This window comes from Ctenopharyngodon idella, chromosome 9, assembly GCF_019924925.1.
Source record: "Ctenopharyngodon idella isolate HZGC_01 chromosome 9, HZGC01, whole genome shotgun sequence".
In the NCBI taxonomy this organism is placed as follows: domain Eukaryota; kingdom Metazoa; phylum Chordata; class Actinopteri; order Cypriniformes; family Xenocyprididae; genus Ctenopharyngodon; species Ctenopharyngodon idella.
Genome location: NC_067228.1, coordinates 29,095,054 through 29,118,559, shown reverse-complemented (window position 1 = coordinate 29,118,559; position 23,506 = coordinate 29,095,054). Strand labels below are relative to the sequence as shown.

General features: G+C 34.7%; 2 protein-coding genes across 7 annotated transcripts in view; one reads left to right on the top strand and one right to left on the bottom strand.

Moving 5' to 3' along the window:
• Nucleotides 1-4,165, bottom strand: part of myo1b (myosin IB) — an 84,788-nt gene extending 80,623 nt beyond the window's left edge. For 3 of the 5 annotated variants that reach the window (XM_051905895.1, XM_051905894.1, XM_051905897.1), the window contains exon 1: nt 3,883-4,164. The gene's annotated coding sequence lies outside the window, so the exon portion shown is untranslated. Of the gene's footprint in view, nt 1-3,882 lie in introns of all 5 variants that reach the window. The other 2 variants (XM_051905892.1, XM_051905893.1) reach the window with 1 other exon arrangement.
• A 2,039-nt stretch (nt 4,166-6,204) lies between these two features.
• On the top strand, nt 6,205-10,515 carry c9h3orf38 (chromosome 9 C3orf38 homolog). 2 transcript variants are annotated; one of them, XM_051905986.1, is made up of 3 exons: nt 6,205-6,444; nt 6,596-6,657; nt 9,139-10,515. In XM_051905986.1, the coding sequence occupies exons 1-3, from the start codon at nt 6,318-6,320 to the stop codon at nt 9,691-9,693; spliced, it is 744 nt and encodes a 247-aa protein (XP_051761946.1). In that variant the 5' UTR covers nt 6,205-6,317; the 3' UTR covers nt 9,694-10,515. The 2 variants fall into 2 exon arrangements, with proteins under 2 accessions (XP_051761946.1, XP_051761945.1); XM_051905985.1 differs by having other exon boundaries at nt 6,206-6,444; nt 6,596-6,771.
• The last annotated feature ends 12,991 nt before the right edge of the window (nt 10,516-23,506 follow it).

The window sequence follows — 23,506 nt, the reverse complement described above, 5'->3', positions numbered from 1 at the left end:
TATAAGTGCCTCAAAAGCTACTTTTACAATAATAAATAGCATCTTATAAATTACAATTAACATCAAACACGCAAAACAGGCACAAAGCGCACACATTTGATGTGCCGAATGAGAGAGGCATGTGAGTTTATTTCTATTTCCCACTCATCAATAGTTTCAATTTAGGCATAGTGCTTAAGCCTAGTGCTTATGACACTATACTTTGCATTTGTTTTATACTTTTATTTTTCATCCCTGTTCTGTTCACAGACAAACATCTCCCAATATTCTTCCATGAGGCATGTCTGGGGCAATAGAGCCACCTCAAGTCTGTGGCTCTTATCCTCACTGCTGATTCATGAGAAGCTGCTAAACACTTGGCAGTATAATTGTGTTCTGGTTGAACTTCTCTTTCAAAGTGCCAATGACACCATCCAAAAAAAAACAAAAAAAAAAAAAACAGACACAGACCTAACTGAAGTATGCTCCACATGGAATACTTCATACTTTGTGCATACAAGGTCAGTTTTTCGACTGTTCACACAGGAGAAGAGCTATGCTTTGGTGAAATTTCATACCGATATCCTTTAAAAAATTAAATAAACTTCACCTGGGTTAAAGGTGTCTTAGGAGATGGCGAAGAGCAGGGTTCTTTGAAATTTGGTCCCCAAGGGTCACTATCCTGCAGAGTTTAGATGTGTCTGAAATTGCATACTGTCTGAGTAGGCATACATTTGATTAGGAATGAACTTTGTGACCGTTAAAAGAGTGCATTCTATATATTATGAATGAAATTGAGACACTGATTTGTCATGCTGGCTTTATCATGTGACAAAATCACTCCACTGCCATTCACAACTTCTCTTCAGTGGCCTCAGGAATCTTCAGAAATAGAGTTTAGCACCAACCCCAATCAAACATACACAGAAAGGCTAATCAAGTCCTTGTCTGTATATGCCTACTTCCCTAGGTGGAAAACAGTATGTCTAAATTAATATTCATAAAATATTAGGTGAAAAGCACTGTTACTGATCACAGTTGTTTTCCCATTCATTTTCTCCAAAGCAAAACTCTTCAATACAGAGTTCTAAGCTATGAATAACCAACCAGCTCCAACATGAATCACAACCACAAAATATGATTTGAAGCAAGAACTATTGAGGAAAAAAAAAAAAAAAAAAAGGAGGTACGAAAAGTTGTTCTTAAGTTCTTTTACGAGTGAATGAACTGTTTATCCCATGAAGTATCGCGAATGATGTAATAGAATCAAAAAACAATGGTATCCTATAAATTTATTAATATATATTTGAATTTGACTGCAAAGTTGAGAGTGCAGCGAGACTGACTCGTAATAACAATTAGATTTGGGAATTTTAATTACACTGTGACAAGTTGTATTGGGCAAAATGATTTTAAGCTTGAGTTTACTCTTCTGTGAAGAGTTCTCAACAACCAAACATTTACTATCCCTTTCTGTAAAACAAAATGTAGAGAGCTCGATAAAAAGGGGCATTCCATTAGAGAAAGTGACTCTACTGTATGAAGCCTGTGAGACCTAACCCTCTTGAAAAGTCAACATTCTCTTCAGTCTCTCACATCTGTTGATTGTGGTTTGCAAAGCACCTTTCCAGAGAAGAGCGATGTATCTGTAGGCGTCCAGTGGGTGGACTAATGCATAAGCTCCAAGTGAGGTCAGAGTAAGGTGCAAAGAAATTGCATTACATGTAGTACTTGTCATTTCTACAATGTTTAGTGCTAGAGAAAGGAGAGCATGACTTTGTGAACTTCTTGTTGCTGCATCTTAACTATTCACTAGTCAACATTGAGGGAATTACATAGAGAGTTATAGAAAACTACAGTCAGCCAGAACATAAAGCAGTTAAATCCAGTTACACTGATTAAATACATTACACCGATTGAATACATTACACCAAACCCAATATGAGCAGTTTCTTGGCACTAACTGTTGGCTATGAGCGGTTTCCATAGACCATAAACTCGGTTCACTGAGAGTACGTTCTGCAGGCAGCAATATAGAGATCTAACATGACAGGAGACCATTTAATTTTACACTAACAAATATGTTTTTATTTTGTGTGTGCTTCACATAAAGAAAAATACCATTCTCTTCCTCCATTTGATCATTTATCCCATCAATCTTTAAAATAGCACTTACAATTACTCCAATAAGGAAGTTTCCACAATACTAAGCCACTTATTAATGAATCAAACCCATAAAATCAAAGTAGCTTTTAGTGTTCTAGTACTAATTAAGTTAGATCAAAGAGAAAGAAGAAGAAAAAAAAAAAAAAAAAAGTACAATTATGTATTGTAAGTCTAATGGCTTTAAATATCTCAGCAACATAGAAGCAACAGAAAGAAAGAAAAACAGGGTAAACATTTTCTGAAGAAAAGGCAAGTGCCTGTTGCTCACTGCCACAACACTAGGGTGTTCAGTGGTTTCCAGGGTGTTGCTATGGTGTTCTGTGTTGCTATATGGTTACTATGCTCTAGATGGTTGCCAAGGCATTGTTATGCAGTTGAAAAAAAAAAAAAAACCCAGAATACCTTGTTGCTATATGGTTGTTAAGGTGCTCTGAGTAGTTGTTGCTTATGTATTCTGACTGGGTTTTAGAGCGTTGTCATATGGTTAAAATGTTCTGTGTGGTTGCCAGGGTGTTGCTATGTGGTTGCAATGGCGTTCTGTGTGTTTTAGCATGTTGCAATTCAGTTGGTAGGGTGTTCAGAGTGGTTGTTGGGGTTTTGTTGTTTAGGTGTTTCGAATTTTAGTGCATTGCTAGTTACTATAATCTAGATGTTTTCTATGGCATTGCTATGTGGTTTCTAAGGTGTTCTGAGTGCTTTAGCATGTTGTTAGGATATTCTGGGTGGTTGCCAAGGCGTTGCTCTGTTGTTTCTATGTGGCCGGAGTAATTGTTAAATTGCTATTCATTTCATAACACCTTAGAGTTCTGGGTGTTTGCTTCGTGATCCGACCCACAAGTCTCTATGATATTCTGGTTCATTCAGTGTAAATCTATGGGACTTTATCGCCGGTTTTTTCGTTGCTGGGGAAATAAAATCTGATAGAAAAGTAACAACACACCCAACAATGATTTGAGGTATCATGTATCACTCAAGTCCGTGGCAAGTTCTGAGAGGACCGAGTTACGTGTCGAAGTTTAATAGGTTTAGAAGCTGAACAAACCTTTATAGTAATAATAATAATAATAATAGTGATGTTTGCCCTACTAACTAGTGGGGGACAACGGGCAAAAAAGTGGTCTAAGTACACTGGAATTTGATAGATCAAGCTTAAACTCAGCAGGATTCAGGCTTCTTTGTCTCTGCCACTTAACTTTAAGACCATTAAGACACTCGCCGCCCTGTGTGTACTGCCATATCTACCATCCATGCAAATACTGTTGCGCTCTTTTTGCTTTATCATTCTCAGTCTCCGGTTAACGAGCATGTTGCTTGACAATTGACCCAAACATGAATGTTTTTTTTTTATTTTTTATTAATCAAGGCTAATGGTTCCTTCCTTCCTTAACCCCTTCAGATAATTCTGCGTCTTCAGCTCAATTAGCCGGTTTTCACTCTGAATAAAAGTTCAATCCTGTTTTCTTGTGCATCGATGCTATGAGAGTTCATGCGGCACGCGATTTTCTGTTTGTTTAACTTAAGGCCACGCACACTTTGTGCAACAATAACTAAATTAAGTTCACCGGGAAACCGTTCAGATTAAAATGAAAATCATCACCCCTTGCGTCTCTTTCATATACATTTTACTATATTAATGAATAAGTAAATGTGCCGCGAATAGAAGCTCAATTAGCAACCCAAAAGATATTCATCCGAAATGAAAAAGGCAACTTTTAAATGAATGAAAATATAACTTGCCTCAGCTCTTGATTAAAATGTCCCTTTTAATCCACTCTTGAAGGCAAAGCAATATCCCGCTCTAAATAAATTGGGAAAGGGTGATTCGCGTGTTGCCTTCCCTGCGCTTTTGTCTCTGTGTCCCGTGAGCAGTGTGGGGACGCGTCTCTCGTGCAGTGAAACTGATTGAGACTATTGCTGCTCCACGAGCACGGGGAGTGGTGACTGGAGTCCCACTGTGATAATCACCTTATCCAGAAAAAACGCCCATCTTCTCCAACCCCTTGAACTGAACTGCCAATGCCACAACTTTCGGTAAGGAAAAAACTAATTGCAATACTGCCATCACGCGTCCTCTTGATGAAATTGACCACTCACATTGAACCAGAAGTCTGTTGGTAGTTTAACTCATTCAGCACACACTACCAGTCAAAATAGCCAGTTAAAAGTTTGGGCACAGCTACTCATTGTTTAATATTTTCTCCATTTTAATGTAACAGTAAATAGTAAGCCATTAAATCTATAAAAGAACATAATGAAAGAACAAATGACTATACTAGCGACCGTAATGTAAAATAAATTAAATTTAAAAAACAAACAAAATGTATGTTATTTTCAACCATAAAATATGGTACAATAATACATGCATTTACTTAATAAATTTTGTATGAACAAATAACATTGAGTTGACTTTTTTAGTCGGAAAGTGATGCAAGTTAACTTTCAGTTAAGTTAAATGAGTCAGTTCAGTAACCGAATAATTCATAAAAGTTTTTATTCACCAAAAAGGGCAGGCTTATATGAGTCACAGGTGCGAGAATCGCACACTGGTCAGTCACTTGATGCCCTATACTGGATTTTTGGTTTTTAACACGTTGCTATATGTTTTGAATGGTTGCCAGGGTGTTGCTATGCGGTTGGTAAATTATTCTGAAAGGTTTATTGTTGCCATACAGTTGCTTCGTTCTAAATGTTTCCCGGGGTGTTGTTATGCAGTTGCTAAGGAGTTTGGATTGTTTTTTAGCACGTTGCTATATGATTGCTTGGTTGGGTGGTTGCCAAGATGTTGCTATTTGGTTTCTTAGTGTTCCGACTGAGTAAATGCATGTAACCAACAACTGCAGTTTCAGGAAAACCGTGCCAGGCCAGATGTCTCAGACCGGAAGTTAGGGTGGAGATAGCCTTATTAAGGGTAGGGTTAGTGGTGGGGGCAGGTTAGACACAGGCAGTGTGTCTCAATCAACTCCCTTGCTTCGCTGGTTGTGAACCAGTATATCGTATACATAAATTCGGGCACTAGTAAGGAAAATAAGGACCCTGGCTCACTACACATTGGGACAGTGATGACTATTTCCAGTGGCATCGTTGTTGGGATGGAGAATGAAGCCTTGTGAAGCTCTTAGGCTTTCCCTGATTGTGAAAAGATTCAGTAGCCCCTCACTGCAGAACACTTAAGATCCAGGGGGCGGAGTCAGGTTAGGTTAAGGGCTTTGTAAAGTGGGAGGAGTTGGATCCAGATCCAGGGGGTGGAGATGGGTAGGTTTAGATCCAGGGGGTGGTCTAGATCCAACTCCACCCCCTGGATCTTGTGTTCTGCAGTGAGGACCATCTCAAAAGATTCGAAGTCTAGGAATATCGATTACAGTGCCATCTAGTTGTTAATTAAAAGTACAGCAGCCGGTAATTGGAATGAAGCTCCATGGGATGAAGCACCTACCTCATTGATGTAATTTTATTTTGTAGTGCACAAATAAAAGCACAACAACCTTTTACCATCTGATAATATCTTTTATGTACCACAATATGGAAATTCATACAAAAAAAAAAAATCAATATCAGTAAGTATAATCCAATAACACTGCAAATCTCTGTTGTGGGTGCCCAGTAAGCAAGCAATTAATAGCTTTTTATAACTAAAAGAGTTGTATATGGCATGTATTTGGCATACAATTATTTGTATAGTAAAAAAATAAAAATCAACTTTTATAGCAGTATATATCATTATGTAACTTCAAAGAAGTTTGGTCATGTGCTCATTAAATGTACGTGTGTAACTGTGGGTAAAGAAAAATATGGGCACAAAATGATTCTTTTAATGAGAAATAAAAGTTGTTTGACTGTTTGGGCTGAGCCTATTTCTCCTCTTGAACAGTACTCCCCTTCCATTGAGAACTCTCTCCCTAAGTGGGCTGGTGTACTCAAAACCTTCAATGCCATCAGATATAGAGAACAAATTTTTCCCAATATTTCAGTGGATCTCGAGCTCTTGACATGTTAGTCTTTTAGGTATCTTGAACTTTTATTTTGACAGGACGGTTGGTGCACCACCTTTATCTGGACTGTGGAGGCGCTGTGGTGCGCCACAACAACGGAAACAACTGCTTGTTCTACTTTCAGATCGCGGAGATCCCAGTACAAGTACGTGATATGTGTAGTTTAACTTAACTGGTGTAAGTATGTCAAAGTTGTCAGTGAAAGAGCAAAGTGGCTGTCGAAAACTGTTAAAATTATTACCCCTGGACGACTTGTTCGCCCTTAAAGATACAGTAACGAATCGACTGATTGCTGTAGAAAGCACGGAAGGTAAGACAATACTGTGAAGCTAAGCTTTTCCCAAACTGTACTGTAAACATCGGCTAGAAAAGTGTTTTGGTAGACAGCACATTAGATTTTGTGCAACTGTGACTTTTGACTGTTATGTCAGGCCATAATAAATCTCTTTCCTGATCAACAGAGGCCATTGAGGCCATCATAACTTACTCACAAGATGCTGAGGAGCTCCTCAAGAGAAAGAAGGTACACCGGGATGTTATTTTTAAGTATCTTGCTAATGAAGGGGTGGCCATGCTCCCTAATAGTGATAAACACCAGCTGGTCAGGAGAACCATTGAGTTTTGGTCATCTGGTGAGGTAGGTATCGAGACAGATATTTTACTAGATGACTCTTTAAACACAATCTGTCAAAAACATGTTTGGCAGATGTAATGCACCGCCATCAACATAATTTTTTTTTTCTTGGAAAAAAAGTCTATTTTTAGGACCGTTGGGAGTTTTTTATATAGTTATATAGTTTTCATATTATTTTCATGACCCTTAAATACATTTTGCCCCAGTTAACATTTGATAATTTGCAAAAATCTCATTTAAATTACTGTAATAAAAAATGATATTACTTTACAATGTAAAGTATTCATACATCATGATAGAGCTTAAAAAAAGTATAATTGTATTAGAATACATTTTTTTTTTTTTTTTTTAATTTATTTATTTATTTGCTTGCTATAATTGGTAGTTGACATTAAATATTTATTGGATGTTGACATTGTCCTGACATTCTATGCTTTATTTTAAAGTATTTTAATCAGCGTTTTTCTAATTCTATTAGTAGTAGTAGTAGTAGTAGTAGTAGTATTTTGCATTTAGATTTTATGACCTTAAGATACTGTGTGGAATATTTGTAGTTTTGAAAGTTTATTTGTCACTCTGTGGGGCCATTTAAATGAACCAGTGAATGGAAGAAGGTGATTAAAAATGAAAAATCACATATGTGATGAAGCAAAGAACCTAAAATATTTTATAAAACATTGAAATAATTTGTAAAATAATGTACACTAGTATAATATACATTTAGGTTATGATTTTTAGCCTTAAATAATGAGGATGATTAATGGATGCATTATGAGTCAACTACCCTAATACAGTTAAAAATTTCTCTATATTGCAGTATTAGGAAGGGGTTAATTATTATGAAAATAACAACATCACAGTGCAAGAAATCTTAATGTTCCTTAAACCGATGTTTAAGGAACATTAATGTTCCTTTTTTTTTGATGTGCAATGTGGCTTGGACATGTTTTCTTGAGACTCACCCTGCTGAAAATGGTTTGTACAAAGTTTGGAAAATGCTTGATTTTAGCTGTTATGCTTTCAATAGTTGAATTGTGCTTGAATTTTAAATATCTTCTTTAAAAAAAAAAAAAAAAAAAAAAAAATGCTTGATCTCTGTTTGAATGTCTAGTGTAATAATATAAATAATCATTTTATTAATGAAAACAAGTCATGTTGCAAGAATAATAATTGAATAATAAATATCACACTTTGTGCATCTCAATATTTTTGTGAAAGGTTAAATAATATCAGAGCCCATAGAACACCACTAAAGCTGAGATTCAATAGAAGTTTTATGGGGGAAAAAAAAACAAACCGTAGCTTTCAATAGGGCAAAGATCGATGTTCATTGAACATGTGGCTTTAAATGCGTCATTTATGCTGTGATTCATAGTGATATGTACATATAACTGGCATCTGGTTCTACATTAAACGCTGAGCTTTCAAGCACTGTGTTTTGTCCCGCCTGGAAGCCCAGCTTAGCTATTGATGGTTGGATGAGCTCTTAAAAAGGCAGAACTTTGCAACGAGCGGGCAATAAAATTAAACCGTGACATACATGATTGACAGCACTTGTCATTCAAAAATATTTCTGTACATGGAGTGTTCTACTACCTCTTTCCCTCAACAAGGCTGCATTTATATGATCAGAAATGCAGTAAAAATAGTAATATTGTGAAATATTATTACAATTAAAAGTAACTTTTAATTTTAATATATTGTAAAATGTCATTTATTCCTGGGATGGCAAAGCTGACTTTTCAGCAGCCATCACTCCAGTCTTCAGTGTTACATGATCCTTCTGATCTAATATTTTAATAATCTTTTTTTGTAATAAATCTTTTTTTTGTCTTTGAATAAAAGTATTAATTTCTTTCAAAAAAGAAAAAAAAAAAAAAAAATCTTACTGATCCCAAACATTTGAACTGTAGTGAATGTCATGACAAAACGCTACCTTGGAATCAAAAGGTTCTATGTGCGTTCTGAGCGGTTTTGAGATATTGAGCTTCAAAGTTTTTGCATTCCATATAGCAAAAATGATATAGGGAAACAATATATTCAATAATTTTCATATATGAAAATGACAAATGTACAATATCAAAATCCTCTCAAATTTGTAAATGGGGATTTTTGGAACAGGTCAAATGCAAATAGAACCTTCTAATTCTAAAAAAAAAAAAAAATCACTTTCTGCTTGGAATTATAAGGTTTTGTCTTGCAAAACATTAATTGAAGCAATATTTTCTAGATGGATAGATACCTTATAATTCCAAGGTGATGAATTGTGTAATGAGGTAATTTCAAATCTGTATGAACACTGCATTGAATATCACTTGTAAAGTTAAGGTTTAATAGGTTGTATTTTGACCTGGTCCATATTTCTAACAGATCTCAAAGTGTGAGAAGAGCACAGTCGTTACAGATGAGGTTGGAGATGGTCTGTCAGACCTTCCTGCTTTGGGAAAACAGTTTTGCCAGTGGTTCTACTGCCTTCTGAACTCTCAGAACCCCAGTCAAGGGCATCCAGCGCAGGACTGGGGTCCTCAGCATTTCTGGGAGGATGTGAGACTTCAGCTTCTCTTATGTTCTGGAGAGCAGCGTGTAGATGAGTTCAACGGGGCAGAGCTGGTCAGCAAGCGGCTACGTGCTCTTGCAGGAGAAGAACGTCTGTTGTTCTGCCCAAACTTGGAGGGTTATGGGTTAAAGTGTATATCTTCAGCTCATGGACTGGTTATAGTTGCCGTAGCAGGGACCATCCACCGTGACAATGCCTGCCTTGGGATTTTTGAGCAAGTGTTTGGGCTCATCCGCTCACCAATGGACAATAATCGCTGGAAAATAAAGTATGTATATATAAAAGTAGAAGCACAAAGTGCCATTACAGACAGACAGTTACCACTTATTACGTATGATTCAAAAGAGTTGCTGAGGCTTTGCAAGTGAACGTCAGAGATTCTTGTGAGGACATATTTTTCCTGTAGTGAAGAGAAATACACTATGGATGATGTAATATTCTGTGTAAACAACTTTATTGTGGGATAGATACTCATTCATAAAGATAATCATTTTTGTTGACTTGAAGGTCAGTTTCCATTCAGTTTGATCACTAGCTAACCTTTACTCAATACTAGGATTTCTGTAAAATGTATTTTACAGAAATATTATTATTTTTTTAATTTAAAATCTAAATTGATTTAATGATATGGACTGAAAATAAAGTACTTTTATGAAGTAATTTTCTGAAAATTTGCATCTTGATCTTGGCCTAACACAATTTTTAATTTAAAAACGTGTAAAAACAAAAATAAAAAAACAATAAATAAATACTTTTGACTTTTTAGTAATTTTAGATCATATGTGGGGAAAAAAAAATACCACTTTAAGATGGCAGTCTTACCTTTATATTTTGATTTATTGTTTAATTTAGAAATCCTAATTTAATTTATATAGCAATTTTGTGTGAGGGATATTTTTAAATTCACATTCAGAATTTCCTTGTTGAGTTTATATAAATGGGCCAAAATCAAATATTCTTTTTTTATCTTTTCATATAATTTTCATTTATTTATTTATTTTTTTAAATTTTTATTATTTTTTCTTGTTTTTTGGTTGGCTAGAATTCAAACTGTCTGGAGTATTAGAATCATCTTTAGCTTCATAACATTTTAAGATTCCACTTAAATGCCTAAAAATGCTGTTTATTCCATCTGAGTACTTTTATCAATACTTGAATCATTTCCCAGTAAAATATTTGTTAAGAACCTCTCTGTGCCTCATGGCTTTATTTTATTTTATTGTTTTATTTTATTTATCCTGGCATCTTTATGGATCTTGGCAAGAACTTCTTTTTTTTTTTTTTAATTTTATTTTGTTTTATTACTGTATGTTCCTCATTCATTTCCACATAACAATTTTGTACAGCAGTGGTGTTACATCCTAACTCATTCCCATAATTAGGCCTCATGATCATCAGCTCTAGCTTTATTGCGGAAGGAGCAATAACACTATTCGCTCCTTACAGGAATAAAGTACCTTTTGTAGGTCTTGAGAGGCTAGAAGCAAGTTCTTTGACTCATCAGTCTCTAATTGGGCAGTAGATGAAGCTGCATATTTCTCTGGAGGAATATGTAAGTGAATATGAGCAGAGCTGGGAGGGGTGTTTAGTACCACAGCAATGTGTGGTTTCAGTGGGGAATGTTATATGTGGGAAATTATTCTTGGCGTTCGCTTCAAAGACTGACGCGTCGATAATATCTTTTCTTGAGCTGTTTTTTAATGCCACAGAGTGCCATAGTTGTGGCAAAAGACGCCACCACAACCATTGATCTTTTTCCTGTTCACCTCCCCGAAAGAAAAATAACAAGCTCCTCGCCTTCTGTCTTTATAGCCGTGGCCTCTTTCTTTTTAATAAGTGGTTTGGCCGAGCTCACACTTATGACGTGCAGGTTCAAAAATACAGTTCACTGGCGTCTGCGGATCATTGCGACTTCAGATTGTCTTTAATGGAGAAGTGTGTTTCTCATAAAGCCCATGTTAATGTCTTGATGGTAAATCTCTCAGATATGTTTGGAGTGGTGAACAATGAACTTTTTTTTAATTGACGAGTCTATTTTTTTTTTGGTTGTTTCTTTTGAATTATTGCTTTAAAGCTTAGAAAATAGCACATAAGTTCTTTAATGTGTTCACTTGTTTATAGCCTTTTATAGGCGAATTCAAACTGAATGGCTGTGCTATGATGAAACCATTTCTCTATAGACATTCATTCACATATGATTCTGTTTCATAGTGGAACTAAAAAGAATTTAGAAGTTTGGGCTTCTTTTGCCATGCTGTAGCCTATAGAAACCAACCATTTAAACTTAAACTATTAGCTTTTTTAATTACTGGGACAATTTATTCTAGTTTATCATAGAGAGCACGATTAATCATTAAAAGATTGCAATCTTATTCGTAAATAACAAGCTATGTCCAATAAATCTTTGACAAGTACGATCATAGTGGAACATTCAGATCTGCGTTGGCGCTGCCGCTGCTGACCCCAAGAGAGCAGTTGTCATGTAGGCTATAGGTATATGAACTAGTTTAACAAACTGTCCTTTCAACCATGCAGTATCATTATTTCTGTGTTGCAATAATTCAAATTATCTGGGATAAAATTTTATCGTTCGGATATAAACATTGATGTCTACGGCAGAGATCAAAATAGAGTAAATCACCTTTTGAAAGTTTGACTGTTAAAGCTTGACTTCAAATGATTGTTTCAATTACATCTTTACGCCAGTAGGTGGCGACAAGTGACTGTTAAAAATGTATTTGCCATTGACTCATACATTGAAGAGATTGGTTCAAAAATGCTGATTCATCTAGTAATGAAACAAATGAATGAAAAAGTCTTTTGAATCATTCATTCAAACCGATTTTTAATAACATAACATTTAATAATATTAATACCTAATAATAATAATAATAATAATAATAATAATAATAACAAATCAATCAAATATTTTTGACTGCAGCAATTAACATTTTGTCAGAACTTCTAGTTAATGACATGTTATTTAGTTTAGTTGTCTATTCAGAATCTTGGGATAATCGTGATTTCTTTCTTTTTTTTTTTTTTTTAAATCGTGATTCTCAATTTATCCAGGATCGCGCAACTCTAGTATATCAACTTGTCACACTATTTGGACTTTGTTGGCCTGCTATGGTCACAAAATCAATGAAATGTCCACATGGGGGCACAATTGCCCCATTTTTTTGTGTCAAATTCAAGAGGCAACGCAATTATTCTAGGAAATCAATTTGTTTTATGCAACCCCAATGTTTTATAGTGCTGTGCATGTACCAAAGTGTAAAATTTTAACTTTATTGTTGATTGCTTGCTGGTAAATCAATTTCATCCTAAGTGTATTGCAAATGCCTAAATTATTACTTTTGGAAACAATGATAAAGTATATTAAAAGTGAACATTATTTATTGATGTATTTGACAATGTCCTTAGTAAAAGGGGGGTTGCAAGAAAGACCAAAAACTCCTTTAACCAAGTAATCCATCTATTAAACCTTTGACAGGCCAGACAAATCAATTGCTTAATTCAATGAGTTATTGTTTGAAGTCTGAGAGACCCTCATCCATAAGAATTAGAGCTGCAAAGCAAACAGACGGCATTCTGCAGTGCATCAGTGTACTGTGGCGTGTTTATACATGTGGGAAGGACAGAACCTGAAGATGTGATCAACATTTATCATCTGACCTCTGTTCACCCTATAACATCTGACCGCACTTGTACATTAGTCTGTGGAATGTTGCCTTCTACAGCAGCAGTGATCAAAACAAACTCCCTCGTATGAAGTGCAGGCTGATTTATTTGAATGAGAATGAGTTTATTTTGCTTTTGCCATTGCTGACAAATTAAGAATCTTTTTTCCATAAAGAGTAAAGAGCCAATCTGAGGAGTTAATTTATTATTATATTATATTATATTATATTATATTATATTATTAGTTGATATTTGATCTGTTACCAAAATTGAATTTACCAAAATTCCCTGATTTGTGTGATGCAATTTTCTAGCAATTAAACATTTTTATTTTAACATTGTTGTTATTGATAAACTATGTTTAAATTTCCTATAAATTAAATAGAATATTTGTTTACTTAAAAAACACAAAAAAAAAAAAAAAAAAAAACACTTTGAAAACATGAAAAAAGAAAGAAAGATTTATTTAGTTGTTTTCTCAGCATGCTGAGTCCCAATAATATTTCTGTATTGGATGGGAATTATGCAATAGCATGGTTGTATACAAAGCTAAACAGTTTTTGGAAGAAAAAAAAAGTTAATAATAATCAAAACAAAGTTTTACTACAATACACTTAAAATCAATTCAACAGATTACAATATGTCATAATATTGTTATATAATTTTATTTGTTGGATATTTTAATTAACTGTTGGAAGGGAGGTAATAAAACTGATGTGTTTAAAACTAATTTTATACTTCTTGGTATATTATTAACATGTATTAATGTTACATAATCACTCACTGCAAAAAAACAAAAACAAAAAAACAAACAGAATTTGTGCCTTATTTTGAAGCAATAAATGGAAGTGTAGTGTATTTGTGGATCGTGCTGTAGATTAACACTTTATTTCATTGTGGAGCTTTTTCAGAGAGTTCTCTGCAGATGAGGTTTCCTCTGTGTAAACAATTAACAATGAATAACCACCTTGCTGTTCAATGAACCTAAACTGTTGACAAACTAATTCAACATAAATGAAAATAATTCAAGTGACATTTAATGACCTTTACATCCCACTTAAATGTTAACAGCACAACAAATCAATCCTCTCAGAGCTGAAGGTGGTCTGTCAAAATATCCTTTATTAAGTAAAATTTGGACAAACTCTTTGCGTGTCTTGAATATATGGACGAGGAGCTCGCAGCGGGTGTTAAAAAGGCTTGAGAGCGTGTCTGCTGATGGGGAAATGATCATGTTATCTGGGAGTGCCAGCAGACTGTCAGGTTGGCTTTGGCTGGCTGTCTGCGCTGCTGTCCTCTGGCTCTTCCAGGACATCTGCTGCACAGTGCGGCCATGCTGCATCTAAATACTGATCTCCGGCCTGCTGGTAGCCTGTTTATATTAATTGCCCTTGCCTCCTTCGCTGTTTGCCACTGATTACTCTCATTAATTTCAATTCCCCATGAACCCCCCCACTCTCTCTCTCTCTCTCTCTCTCTCTCTCTCTCTCTCTCTCCATGACATCAGCACACAGACATTTGGATGCAGTTAGCTGCTGTTAATAGTCAGCGTCCACTGTGTTGTTTCCATTATGCGTCTATATAATTCCTGTTTTAATTACATAAAGGCAAGAGATTTAGTGGTAACACTTTAAGGTTTCATATGTTAACATTAGTTAGCTACTCTAGTAAACAAGAATGAACAATACTTCTACAACATTTTTTAATCAAAATAAATTTATATTTATATTAACTAATATTAACAAAGATTGATAAATGTTGTAAAAATATATATTGTTGTGAAATATAATTACAATTTAAAACAACTGTTTTCTATTTTAATATATTTTAAAATGTAACTTATTCCTGTGATGGCAAAGCTGAATTTTCAGAAATTATTCTAATATGCTGATTTGAAACATTGCTGCGAAGCTGAAAATTCAGCTTTGCCATCTCAAGAATAAAATACATATTAAAATATATTAAGATAGAAAACAGTTATTTTAAATTCTATTAATATTTCAGAATATTAATGTTTTTACTGTGTTTCTGATTAAATAAATGCAGCTTTGGAGCATAAGAGACTTCTTTCAAAAACATTTAAAAATGTTAATTATTCCAAACTTTTGACCGGTAGTGTATTTTGACTCATATTCACCTCCAGGAATGAACAAATCTCTGAGAGCTTTCATATTCAACCAGTGTTAATTGTGGTGATTTTAGTGGCTCAATCCTGCATCTACATGTGGCCGTAGATGTCAGGCTATATAACACTCTCTGAGGTGGTCATCATTAAGTCAAAGCTCATAAAACATTAAGTCCATGTTTTATGTTTTATGTTTTATGTCTCATTCGTTGTTTTTCTTGCAGACTTTACGCAGCCCAGCTGTGCCGGTCTCCTGCTCTGTGTTTGTCACCTCAGTCCATGGCCATTCTGGGAAAGTGAGTGTGAAGGAATGATTCATTTTACAGCAGTACTGTTACCGGCCTCATGAGGGTGACACTTCAGGGGTCAGTGGTTTTTTGGCTCTCGGCAGAGAAAAGCGCTCCCACCCGCTGAAGCTCCATTTCCGATCAAGGACCTAATCCAATTAGAGAACAGTATTTTCACGGAGGAATGAAAATGGCAAAAGTTAATTTGCCAACTGAGGTCCGTTTAACTGCAGTGCCACTTTTTTTTGTAGAAAAAGGAAGTTTTGCTATGATGTCCATTAGTAGTTTATTTACCCGTGGAGGTCTGTATAATTCCTGGAGAAAGTATCCAATAGCATTCCCATTCATCTCCATGGCAATTTCTCAGCTGGCATGTGACCCGCCAGAATTACGCAACCTGCTTATTGCCATCTTTACTCAGAAGTTTCAGGCACATTTTTTTTTTTTTTTTTTTTTTTTTTAGGCAATCACCCAAACCATAAATGTCATGTGACTAATCATTCTGGAGTCGCAGGAACAACGCTGATTGGCTGATGGCACCACAACAATGTACGCAGTCCTAAGACAGCAGCAGAGGAGGAAAAATATATATATTATTACCTTTCAAAAGTTTGGAGTCAGTAAGTTTTAATGTTTTTGAAAGAAGTCTCTTATGCTCACCAAGGCTCATTTATTTGATCAAAATACAGCATATTGTGAGATATTAGTACAATTTTAAATAAGTGTTTTCTAATATATTTTAAAATGTAATGTATTCCTATGATGGTAAAGATGAATTTTCAGCTTCATTACTCCAGCCTTCAGTGGCACATGATCCTTCAGAAATCATTCTAATATGCTGATTTGCTGCTCAAGAAACATTTCTTATCATTATCCATATAGAAAACAGTCATCCTAATTAATATTTTTAGTTGAAACTGTGATTTATTGAACATTTTTTCATGATTTATTGATAAGAAAGTTCAAAAGAACAGCATTTATTTTTCAGTATTATGGATGTCTCTACTGTCACTTTCAAACAATTTAATTCATCATTGCTGAATAAAAGTATTAATTTCTTTAAAAAAAAAAAAAACGGTAACACTTTAATTTAAGGTGACGTAGTTACATGTTACCACAGGTACGTACTATAGTAATAACAGTAAATTATGCATAATTACAAGTAACTAACCCTAGAGTCCCTAGTACTGAGTAATATTACATAACTACATGTACTTACTATAGGATTAGGATTAGGGTTTGGTTTGGTTTAGGGTTAGTTGCATATAATTATGCATAATTTATAGTTATTACTAGTAATTATATGTAACATATGTAACAATCTTACTGACAAACTTAGAATTGTTTTTTTTTAACCTTTGAAATTAAAAATAATAAATAATATAAATGCAATAATAATAATAATATGTTTATTCTATTTTGTATAAATGTAACAGTCCTGTCCCAAAAAAATGAGTATTGACCAAAAAAAAAAAAAAAAAAAAAACCTACTATATAAAATATCTGCAATGCTAACTGCGCAACACCAGCAGAATGCTGAGCCCTTTGATTTACCCAAAGGAGCTTCATAGAAACTATGACTCTGGTCACTTTTGTTGAAGTCTAGCTGTCATTTAGCTTGTTTTTTCCACTTCATTTAAAACAGAAGTGCAGCATTTCTTGTGCTTCAGGTTGCTTTATGTTTTTGATGGAAGTAATTTGATAAAATTTCCCAGAACATTTCATATTGTTCTCATGCCAGAGTTAGTAAAACATGGTCTGTTGCCTTTGATCATTTGAAAGGAATGCAGAGGAAAGTTATGGACACCAAGCTCAGTTTGTTTAGCTCCAGCTGTAAGGTGCGTGCCTCAGCTTGGCCCGATAGTTTCGTTGCTGACATTCAGGAATGTCTCCATTCATCCTCATCTAGCCAGGCCCTTGGGCATCCCCCTTTTTATTTCCCATGGTGCTGCTGTAAACCAAATTCTCAGGCCCAGAGAAGCACTGGAGAGAACTGCATCTGTCAATACATCATCATGAGAGCCAGTTGGCAGCGCACACAGCAAAGATCAGCAAGTGAGTGTCAGCATGTTTGTGTTTCCTCCTGATTCAGTCTAGGGTTCACCTGAAAGCCCTCAATACTGTTATGCCACGTACCGAACACACATAAATAACTCATGGGTAACCCCCCCCAGATCACATAGTTATTTTGTGGTATTGAGTTATCCCCCTTGTTGTTTTTGTTGAGACAGCAGTTGTGTACTACCTGGAAAGACCGATTCCTCAGATGAAACTGCAATAGCATTATTATTTTGTGCAGAACAAAATGAAAAAGCCACCAACTGGGTTAGAACTCTTATTTAAGTTTAAAACCCAAATTATTTTTTAAAAAATAATATACTATTACATTATAATATTTTCAATATTTCAAAATGCAGGTAACATGTTAAACAGTCTGTTACACTTGTATAAAATAAAGCAACACGATAAAAGCAATGCTATTACAGGAAAAGTTTTTTAACCACTAATGTTTATTAGCTGTAGGCTAATACAATTCAAACGTTTCCACAAACAAGTTAATGTAACATTTTTTTTTATTTTTTTTTCAAATAATTTTTGCAAGTAAGTTTGTCTCCACCAACAAAAGAAATAGTTTTAAAAGAAAGAGGGTTGCAAACCAACACACAAATTGTAAGAAAGTACATGAGTGTGGCTTACAGCAAAAGTGTTCCATAATCCACTCAAGCTCCACTCCAGGTTTTTGTCTGAACGTAGTTTACTCAAAATGAACTTTTTTTTTTTTTTTTGCCCGAATCAGAGCCATGCTGATATTCAGTGTAATATTGCTTAATTTTAACAGCTTTCCCCCCCAAAAGTTTACTGAAAAAAAAAGTAGAAAATGAAATGAAATAAATTATAAAATTAATTAAACAGAAATGTATGAAACAAAATAAAATAAATGAAATGAAAAGAAAATATTAGATGAAAAATTAATCTAATCCTAACAAAAATGAGAAATGTTGCATTGGCAACTAACTGAAATAAAACAATCTGAAATTTAAATGCTAAAATTACTAAAACTAAAACTGAAATTAAACTATCAAAACTAAAAAATGACCAAAGCACATTAGCTCCTTTCTCCCCCTGCCACCAAACATCTTGCTTAGTTTTAGAGAAAAAAAACCCCCTGCCTGTTCAATAAAGATCTGATAAAATGAAAAGGCCATTTCTCTTAAATTACAGGAAATTGCAACTTAGCTACTATACTCCTGAATTACACCGCTTAAGAAGGGACCCAGATGAAGAAACACATGTTGCCAGACTTAATGTGTGGCAATGCACTTTTAATGGAGAAACGAGTAAATTTAAACTTCGCAAAAAAACAACAATTAAAGAGCAAAGCGATAAAGGAAATTAGATATTACTTTATCATAATTAAGAAAATGTTTCCAAGGTTTACACAGTGACTCGCCCAAGAGCGATATTCATGGTTATGGCTCCTCTCCCTTTTAATGCCATATGCAGACTGCATGATTGAATGATAATTCACAGGCAAAATGTTTTGCATTAAGCAAATCAGATGATAGCAGTGAACGCTGACTTTGGATGTAAGCTACTGTATGAGTGAATCTGAAAGCTGAAGTCGCTGCATTCATCTGTGAGGGTTGTGCATCAGGGTGGATTACACTGTAATCGTAGCTGTCATTTAAATGATCCTTTTTGTTATGTAACTTCTTTCTTTAGATGAAGGTCATTTATCTTCATTTTCCCTCTCTTTGCTGTAATTCCATTTCAAATAGCTTGGAGTATTTTGTTAACTCTGTGAACTTGCGCAATTCTAGAAAACTGTCTGAAAAGTTGTCTATCAATCATACGTTCAATCATCTACTGATGTATGAGGTGTTCAGATGCCATTATTGTCAATTCCAGACAGAATTCTATCAGCTTCATTTAAGAAGAAGCTCAAAAATAACATCGATTTTATTTCAGGAAATGCTAACAAACTTGAAGAGGGAACTGTCAAACATTGGTCTGATCTTTCAAGGAGTTTCAAGGTGGACACCGAATGAATCTGGGACTCATCCAGATGATGCTACTAAAATAGATAGCCTACCTTTCAAATTTACGGATGTAGCATTTAAATTTACTACCTGCTTGACAATGTTATTTGTAGCTGCTTTAAATCATGATGATATAAAGTCGACTGTTAGTAGGACTATAAATCTAGAGACATTAATAAAGTGAGAGTAAATACTATATTGGCTTTATTCTTGAATCAAGCCTTCAGGGCATGAGATACTGTTTTGTGAAGCCACTGCAAAAAGACATTTTAATTTGACAACAACCTAAAGAAGTGACAGCTGCCTGACGTCTCCTAAGTGCTTTTAAAGAACGTAAGTGATACAAGAGATTTTCTGTAAGCGCCTCGCTCTGTTTCTACTCCAAGAGCTTGTATTGAATACAAATGAGGTGAACAGTTAAAAAAAAGTGGGTAAATTTTCCAATATGCCTCAGGTGATGCTTCCTTGGAGGTGGTGAATGATATCCAGACACTGATCCGTTGCAGTCAGATCAGTGTTCAAATCATTATTCATCCCCCAAAGAATCATATTGATTTTTTTTTTTTTTTTTTTCTGCACTTTTCCTCTACTTTCTTCTCCCCTGGTTATAAATCTTCATATGCCATTTGGGCAGAGAAACAAAGGTTGTATCTGGTATTGTATCAAGAGTCTGATAAATCAGGCTGGCCTTGATGTCAGTCACTGTTTGCAGTGTCATGTTGCAACCGCTTCAATTTGCTGCGGTCAGCCGGGGCAGAAATTGCACATCGTTGGGTCAGTGGTCTAGGACACATATGGGCATCGACGTTCCTAGGGTAGCTTCTCGGATGCAAAACAGTGTTGTCATGACAATGCTGTGGGAGTCAAATCCATTACAAAGCATGATTTATTAATCTATCCTCTCTCTTAAAAAGTAGGCCACTTGTATGGCCTCTTTATGTGTAGCTAAATTGTATTAACTCGACTTCCTGTTTCTTCCCCCCACTTTTGCACTCATTACAAAGTGACCAAATTGATGTTTTAATTGCAATTTTTGAGAGGGAAATAAATTAGTACTTTATTTTTTTCCCCCCTTGAGACCGATATTGCCAGGCGGTGAGTATAGTGGGGTTTTTAAAAACAGCTTTGACCTTCTTTCGGGTTTTGCTGTAATATATTATGGAATACGATGGTTTGGTGACAGTGTCCAGCCTCTCTGGCATGAAACTGGCAACTGTGTTTGAAGCTGCAATAAATCTGGACCTAACTCCACCATTTGTTTTTCTGGCTGAGAGAAAACGTGCAAGTGGCATTATCAAACTCTGTTCGGTGTAGACTGTCGACCACACATGGTGATGCTGGATCCAGTAAGAGAAGGTTGCCATCTGTTTGTGTGTACTTAAATAGGGGAATAGAAATGCATATGGCACACGTGCTGGCCACAGAGAGCCGAGAGAAATCCTTCATGGGTGAAGGAATTCCTTTGTGATTTTGCATGCACACAGTGGATAACATATTCATTCATGTAGGAAAGACATTGCATGAAAACTATAGCAGAAAACTGGCCTCAGATCCACAAAATGGAATATCCATTTGCATATAATAAAATTACAATGATATAAAAGTAAATATCTGTTGTTAAAAATATATGTTGTTTAATGAATAGTTAATTATATCTTGTTTTCTAGTAAAATATCTAAACATTGTTAAAACAAGATAAGTGTACTTTATAAACAAAATTGTGTAAGATATGAATGCTTAATAAATGTAGAAGAATATAATAAAAGGTTTCAGGCTGCATTTATTTGATTATGTTGTGAAATATTATTACAATTTAAAATAATTTATTTCCGTGATTTCTGGCTTATTTATTTATTTATTTATGCTCATTGGCAAACAAGTTTTTAAAACTTGCTTTGTAAGGTTTTAATGGAGTAGTATGTTGACTGATACAAAGGAATACCTCCTTTTCATTTTTAAAACTTGTAACATTATGCTAGTCTAATTTGATTTACATGATTTAAGATTTTTCAAGCTGACTAAGTAGAAATATTACTGATAAAGTACAACATATTCTGATAAAAACAATATGCAAAACAGTTCAAACCAAATCTCCACTTAATAATTTACCCCTGCACCCATGAAGTACTTTTTGCAGATTACTTCTAGGGCCAAATGCAACAGCCGAGCAACTGCCATTGAGATGAAATGTAACAATAACAGACAGCTTTCTCCAGGTGCTATAGATAGCCTATTGGTTAAAACCAACAATCATTCCAAGCATATTGTCTTCTTTCAGTGGAAAATGGGAAGTGAAGAGAAAGAGAGAGCAGGAGAGAGACAGGTATTGGACAGTTGATGTGGAATTTGTGTTTGGGAGCTAGCTGTACACTCAGGCAGAAAGGCTAAGCGCTATTGGCTGTGCTGTCTGAAGGGGCATTAATCTACAGCAGGAACGGTGAAGCTCAGTGAAGTGGGAGCCTCTTAACGCCAGGCTCTTGTCACAAGGAGAATTAGACTCTGACAACTTTCTCTGCTTGGTTAATTGAGGTGATAGATACTCTTGACATTTATCTAAGCACTGCTGAGCAGATTAAGACATATTTTGTTCTCGTGCTTCCCTCATATTAGAAGAGGTCACTTGCTGGGGTCTGTTTAATACGCCTATGCAATTAATAATGCCTTAATTCTGCCCGATATCGCAGACTGTTTTAAGTTCTCTCTTCAGAGCCAGATAACACCCGCGCTCCCTCATCACTCTGTTTGCTTGAAATTAGTCTTATCTCTTTCAAGTTCACCCTCTGGGTGTACGGAATAAATAAAAAGATTATTTTCCACAAGGTCTCAGCTAAGGTGCTCATCTATGTGTATTCAATTATTCATGTCATATTCTCACATGATATCTGTTTGATATTTTTCCCCAATAGCGATCAAGATGGATGTAACATGTTACTGGGTGAACTCAGTGACTCTATCAAAACCTATCAAGTTGCCTACATAGTTGTATCCATTGCAGTCCCAAAATGCATTGTTACAAGCAAGGTCGGATAAACCATATGGACATTTGGGCACATGCTGTAAGAATTACAACATGTTACATTTGTTCAAATCTGGTGAGCTCACAAGAAATTTTAATTTGCTTGATATTGAATGTTTAGAGAGTTTATGAAGAAGCACATACACAGCCACTTGCTATACATATTGGTCAGTACAGTCCAATCCAGTCATGATTACTGGATAAAGCGCTCCTGGAATAGGAACAATTTAGTGTCTTATTGAAAACAGTGGACCAGTGTTGTGATATATATATATATATATATATATATATATATATATATATATATATATATATATATATGTAAACATAAAACTATAAAAAATAATATTTTTCACTAATTGAAATAAAGCTGAAATAAAATATAAAGTGTACATAATATAAATGTTAGATGAAAAGCTTGCACTTAAAAAACTTTAACAAAAAGTAGAAATGTTGCCTTGGCAACTAACTGAAATAAAATAAATTTAAGTTGAAGTACTAAAATGACTAAAACTGAAATAAAATATAAATTTAATATAAAAAATATTTTTAAAAGAAAAACCAATAACAAAATATTATTATTTTTAAAAATCCCAGGCAAAATTACTACAATTTTATATAATTAAGAAGAAAATTGAAAATATAAAAATAAATCTAATTTGAAATATCAGTAAATATTATATACTGGCTTGGACATTGTGCTAAACATGTCTCCATAGGACAAAAAAAAAAAAACTGGTTTGGAATGACTTAAATTGCATAAATGATAAACTTTTTGATGTGTTCATGCTCACATTGTTCAGATTTATATCTCTTCATTTGAACAAACTGTTATGTCTGTAACAGTTGGGTTCACTATTTTCATCATATATCAAAATAGCTATTGGGTGCAGCTTTCTCAGGCTAATTATTCTTGTAAAACACCATGTTCAGATATTATACTAAAAATTATTGTGCATTTGCCTTAATTTTTCATTTTTATTTTTGAGGTATATAGGCTCCTCACTATTATTATTATTATCATTAACT

Coding starts and splice junctions, on each gene's coding strand:
- c9h3orf38 (XM_051905985.1), top strand. CDS start 6,318: ATGTCAAAGTTGTCAGTGAAAGAGCAAAGTGGCTGTCGAAAACTGTTA. Junction 6,445..6,595: donor TGCTGTAGAAAGCACGGAAG/GTAAGACAATAC, acceptor CCTGATCAACAG/AGGCCATTGAGGCCATCATA. Junction 6,772..9,138: donor AGTTTTGGTCATCTGGTGAG/GTAGGTATCGAG, acceptor TATTTCTAACAG/ATCTCAAAGTGTGAGAAGAG.